Here is a 5,535-nt window from a genome sequence, read left to right as displayed (position 1 = left end):
GAGGGAGAGGGAGGGGGACATAAGGGGGAGAGGAGGGAGGGAGAGGAGGGGAGGGAGAGGGAAAGAGTGGGAGAGGAGGGAGGGGGAGACGGGAGGGGAAGAGAAGAGGAAGGACATATCACAGAAACCTCTTTGAAACAAAAATATCAAAATGTGAAGCTATAGTTTTTCGAGTTTTCCTCCATAAAGGTCCATCTCTAATTCTCTCTGAAGAACTCTGCATGCTTTGATTTACACCATGTCAAAGCTGCTGTTTGCCCATCATCAACAGACTCAAATTCTCGGTTCCTTGGATTTTGGGAACAAAACAATGTCTGAAGGGGTAGGAGCAGGGCTGGAGGGTCTGGGGCCAAATTTCCCAATGAAAGTCTCCGACAATTGTCCTTGCTGTCTTCTAAGGAGCAGGTACATTGTCAGGATGGAAAACAATTCCCAGGTGCAAGTGTCCCAGCCCTTTGCTAAAAGCACTTTTCCATTTTCTTACATGCATCTTCATAGTAAGTCCCTTTACAAGTTTGTGGGAAATTCCATTATCTTTTAACTCCATTTTCCCACAAACTTTCTGAAGCATCCTCATTTGACTGAACTTGCCTGCACCATTCCGATGGCAGAGGCACATTGAGAAGTGTTTTGTTTGGAATAAGCCTGCACACCTCAGAACTAAAACCTTGGTAGTTCCACTTTATGACTCAACCAAACCCCCCAAAACAAACTCACTGTTACCGAGTCAATTATGACTTGTAGACCTCGGTGTAGTGCTTTAGGATAAGCACTGGACTACTAATGACAAGGTCGGCAGTTCAAGCTCACCAGCTGCTCCTCGGAAACCCTAAACGGGGTCTTTATGAGTTGGAACTTACTCAATGGCGCTTAATAATAACAGCATACGGTTTCCAAGGCTACATTATCTGTATGCACGCACACAATCACATCTTTCTCTCCCAAAAAGCACCTGGTGGGTTCAAACTACCAACCGTTCAGTTAGCAGCCCAGCACTTAATCCACTGTGCCACCAGGGCTCCTTCTTTTGACCCTGTTTTCCTGGAGAATTCTGACAAAGACAGCCTTCGATCAACAAGATGCTGAGGAAGCAGACCTAACTGGTTCTCTGCTGGGTCATGTGGAGGCCCCAGTGGAGGCCAGGTGAGGACCCAGTGAGGCCCAGGTGGGAGGCCAGGTGTGGGCCCAGGTGAGGGTCCAGGTGGGAGGCCAGGTGAGGGCCCAGGTAAGGGCCCAGGTGAGGCCTAGGTGGAAGGCCAGGTGAAGCACAGATGGGAGACCAGGTGCAGGCCAAGCTGAAGTCTGGCTAGGAGGCCAGCTGAGGACCCAGGTGAGGGTCCAGAAGGGAGGCCAAGTGTGGGCCCAGGTGAAGTCTGGATAGGAGGCCAGGTGTGGGTCCAGATGGGAAGCCAGGTATGGGCCCAGGTAGAACGCCAGGTGAGGGCCCAGTTGGGGTCCCGGTGGGTGGGTCCAAGGGGTGACTGGGGGAAGAGCCACCTACCCAAATGAGGAGCTGCAGCAGGACCACGTTGCCTTTCCGGCAGGCCAGGTGCAGGGCTGTGCGGCCGTCCCCCTCACCACACGTCTCGTTCACCTCATCCCGGGAGCCATGTGCCAGCAGCAGGATGACCATCCGCAGGTCCTCGTCGGCGGTGGCCCGTAGCAGGTGCTGGCCCAAGGACAGCTCAGAGCATGGCAGCGGAGCCAGGAAGAGCTTCTGATCGTACTTGGCCCGGATCCACTGTTCCTTCTCCTCCCTGTGGAGACACCAGGCAGGTGTGGTCAACTGAAGGCTCGGGGACACAGGGAGACCACGGCTGATTGGACCACCATCACCAGCACCATCCTGCCTGACTCACAGCCTGGAGGGGTCTCGGACCCCGTAAAAGTGCCCCAGACCTGGGCCCTCGGTCTCCACTGCACGGGCCCCGGGAGAGTTGCCCTAGGGTGGTAGCCAGCTGCGTGGGAGTGCGCAGACCACAAGGTCAGCTTTACCAACATGCTTGGCCAGAGTCCAGATGGGAGGAGAACTGGGGAGTTTGTTCCGTGTGTGTGTGTGTGTGTGTGTGTGTACACGTGTGTGAACTCCCCAAGGTCTCTGAACATCTCCAGTTGAAGTGTGAGTTTTATACCCAGATGCGAGAGGGCAGAATCCCAGAGGAAGGCTTGGACAGAGATACCGACTGAGCTTTAGACAATGCATAACCCACCCATCATTTTTCTGGAGACTTGAGAAAGACAGCCGTGGAGGTGGTAAGCTACCACAATTCCTTACCCGACCAAGAAAGCCTTACAGTCAGGAAACAAGACAGCAGCTGGAGGCCAGAGCTGGGGGCCACAGGAGTTAGAAGTGGGTGCTGGCTGGGGGCCACCCCTTGACAGCTGGCAAGTGTGCTAACAGAGAGCCCCCTCCCTGCCCTGGGGTGTGATAGGGAAAGGCACATCTGCAGAAGGATGATCAGGGAGCAGGGAGAGAGAAGAGGAGAGGTGGATGGAAGAGAGGATATAAGAGTAAAAGAAAAAAGGAGAGACAGAAAGAGGACAAGAAAGGGAGCAAGAGAAAGAAAAGGCGGGAGGGGAAGGGGAGAAGCGAAGAGGGGGTTGAGAGCAGCCCGTAGTAGTGTGTGTTCCCAGGAAGATTCCAAGGATGGGGTCTCTGGCTCGGGACTGTCCGTTGGGTCTCAAAGAAGGATGGATGGAGAACCAGTGAGAGCAAGCCAATAACCCTCTGTGTCTGCTTTTAAAGACCCAAGTGAGATGTTGGCAAGTGGCTCTTGAGATTGGGGGTGTCCCCCGGAGGGGAGGGGGAGAGGCCTGGGCAGAAGCACTGTGCCCCCAAGTCCACGTTCTCTTCAGGGGCACCATTAGCGAGGCACACCGGCTGTATTTTCCAGGACACGGTTCCTTGTTGTCCCCTTTTCCCTGGTGTTGACACTTCCCCTGGTAATCTAGTGTCAGGTTAGCCTAAGCCGTTTTTTGATTCTTAGGCAAACAAAGTCTTCTAGGAGTAAATTGGGATTAGCTCTGAGCACTTCCTGATGTCCCTGAGTGACCCCAGCGTGACCCCTGGCTCTTTCAATCCAGGTTTCCAGGACAAACACTTGCCTACAGCTGAGAACCGACACACCCCACTCTCCCCACCCCAATGCCTTCCTGCTTTGTCGAAAAATACAAACACAGAAATGCCAGCACCTTTGTGAAGTACTGGTTCAGGCTAAAAAACAAAAAGGCAAAGGGGAGGGAAGAGAAACTTCTGATACTGTCTCACAGTTTTATTTAAAATGGACATGATTACAGCTTTAGGAATGTATTTCATAAATCGCATAGGAGAAGGAGCAAAGCTGGAATCCCGGAACAAGGATGATGGAGAAGGATGGGGTGGATTTAAGGAGTCCTGGTGTGGCGCTGTGGGTTAATGCGCCAGACTGCAAAGCCATTTGAACTGCAAGGTCGGCAGTTCAAGCTCACCAGCTGCTCCTCAGAAACCCTATATGGGGTCGCTATGGGTCGGAACCGACTCAACGATACTTCACACCAACAACAACCATCTCCTATGGTTGGGTAGGTATCCAAGTATTCAAATCACAAGTGGTCTACTGTTTTGGTGGGGTTTCCGGGACACACCAGAAAACGGAACCGCCGTGGTCCTAACTGCAAAGATGAAATTGTCTTTTGAACATTCAAATCTCCTAGCCAAGAATGAGCGGGAGTCACAGGTTAGTTAACCTTCCTTACCCACAAGTGGTCCACATGGCTGTCTGCCCTCAACTCTGGTCACCCCGCAAACAAGCCTGCCTGAGTGGACCACCTGAGGCCTACATGTGTCTCAGTCTATTGTGGGCTCGGTTCCAGCGAGGTTGCACAATATTTTTTGTTTCCTGTGCATGTAAAAACACTATGAAGTGTGCAAAAAGTGTTCGTGTGCAGAGTTTGAAATCGTGTGAGAATGACCAGGACGGGGCACAAAGTGAACACATGTTGTTGGGAAAACGGCGCCAATATTTCATTCAACACAGGCTTGGCACAAACCTTCTCTGTACAAAACAACTCAGTGTTTGCAAAGTTAGGTGTAGTTTGGCACTGTTGGATAAGAACTAGACTGTGCATCTCAAGGTTGATGATTCAAATCCTCCAGTTGCTTTTCTGGAAATACTTAACAGGGTTACTCTGAGTTGGAACCAACTTAACAACAGCAACAAAGTGCAATTAGACAAGGCATGCTTGCATTATGCTTAATGTGACTCTTTGCTTTTAAAAAAAAATGGTGCTGTTTAGAACAGAACCTTAAAGCTAGGCTCTGGTTTTATGGGGCCAAAACCGTGTATCAATCTTTAATTGAAAGTGTGTAAGATATCATGTGTGGTAAAGTGGAGGGTCAGAGAAAAAGAGGAAGACCCCCAGTGAGATGGATTGGCAAAGTGGCAGTATCCATGGGCTCAAGCATGGCAACAATGCTGAGGCTGGCCCAGGACCGGGCAGTATTTTGTTCTGTTGTGCATAGGGTCGCTATGAGTCGGTACCAACTCGATGGCACCTAACAACACCAACAAGTCTAACAATGTTTGTGAAGATGACGCAGGATCAAGGGCAGTGTCTGGCTGTGTTGTGCATAAGGTGGTTCTTTATGAGTCGGAAGCGCCTCCAAGACACCCAGTGAAGACAGCCTATGTGAAGCAAAGAACCGGGACTGGCCCCATGGCGAATCTACTGCTGATACTGTAAGAGTTGTCTTGGGGTGACTGTTATTCTTCAGGTCCGTTAGGAGCCCTCGTGTTGCAGTGGTTAAAGCACTTCACTGCAAACCAAAAGGTCAGTTGTTCGAACCCACCAGTGGTTCCCTGGGAGAACAATGAAGCAGTCTGCCTGTCCTATATGGCCTCTGTGAGTTGGAACTGACTCCACGGCAGCAAGTTTGCCTTGGGGTTTTAGAACCTCGAACAGAACCAATCTTCATCTCAACATCCGCCACCAAGGAACCCTGTAAGGAAACCAAGTGGTACGGAGTTTCTCGAAGTTCAGCTCGTTGGGGGTGTCACCTGCCTCTCCCCAGCTCCGTGCCCATCTGGTCCTGATCATGGTCACCAAGGATGCCCCAGAGGGCTGTCCCATGGACCAGGGCTCATCACCAAACATCTGGGCAACTTGGAAACGAGCTTTTCACACTGACTTCAAGGTCCTTCAGGAATGACATACGAGGGCCTTCCAAAAGTTCAAGCCAAAAATGGAATTAAAAGCTAATGGAACTTTTCCACAGACTTTCTGACGCCCCCTCGGATTAGTGTTTTGTTCAGAAACCAGGTGGTGCTCAAAAGCTCAGTATGCCTCTAAGTGTTTATATCTGGTGTAGTTCTTCTTATGGGCTCAAATCCAACGAGTACGAAACAGACCCTTGGCAAGGGCCTCCGTGTTATTTTGTTTTTGTTGTCAGGTCCCATTGAGTCAGAACCGACTCATAGCAACCCCATGCACAGAAGAACAAAACAATGTCCGATCCTGGGCCAACCTCACTACCGCTGCCACACTTGAGTCCATCAA

The 5,535-nt window shown here is 51.0% G+C and overlaps 1 protein-coding gene across 3 annotated transcripts in view; it reads right to left on the bottom strand.

Moving 5' to 3' along the window:
• Positions 1-5,535, bottom strand: part of AGAP1 (ArfGAP with GTPase domain, ankyrin repeat and PH domain 1) — a 664,804-nt gene that overhangs the window by 909 nt on the left and 658,360 nt on the right. For all 3 annotated transcript variants that reach the window (XM_006866772.1, XM_006866771.1, XM_006866773.1), the window contains one exon: positions 1,502-1,757. In XM_006866772.1, the coding sequence (XP_006866834.1) occupies positions 1,502-1,757 (256 nt within the window). The remainder of the gene's footprint in view (positions 1-1,501; positions 1,758-5,535) is intronic.

The sequence above is a fragment of the Chrysochloris asiatica genome, unplaced genomic scaffold (genome assembly GCF_000296735.1).
Source record: "Chrysochloris asiatica unplaced genomic scaffold, ChrAsi1.0 scaffold00096, whole genome shotgun sequence".
Taxonomy (NCBI): Eukaryota; Metazoa; Chordata; class Mammalia; order Afrosoricida; family Chrysochloridae; genus Chrysochloris; species Chrysochloris asiatica.
Note: the sequence above shows the minus strand (reverse complement) of the source record. Positions and strands in the feature narration are given on the sequence as shown.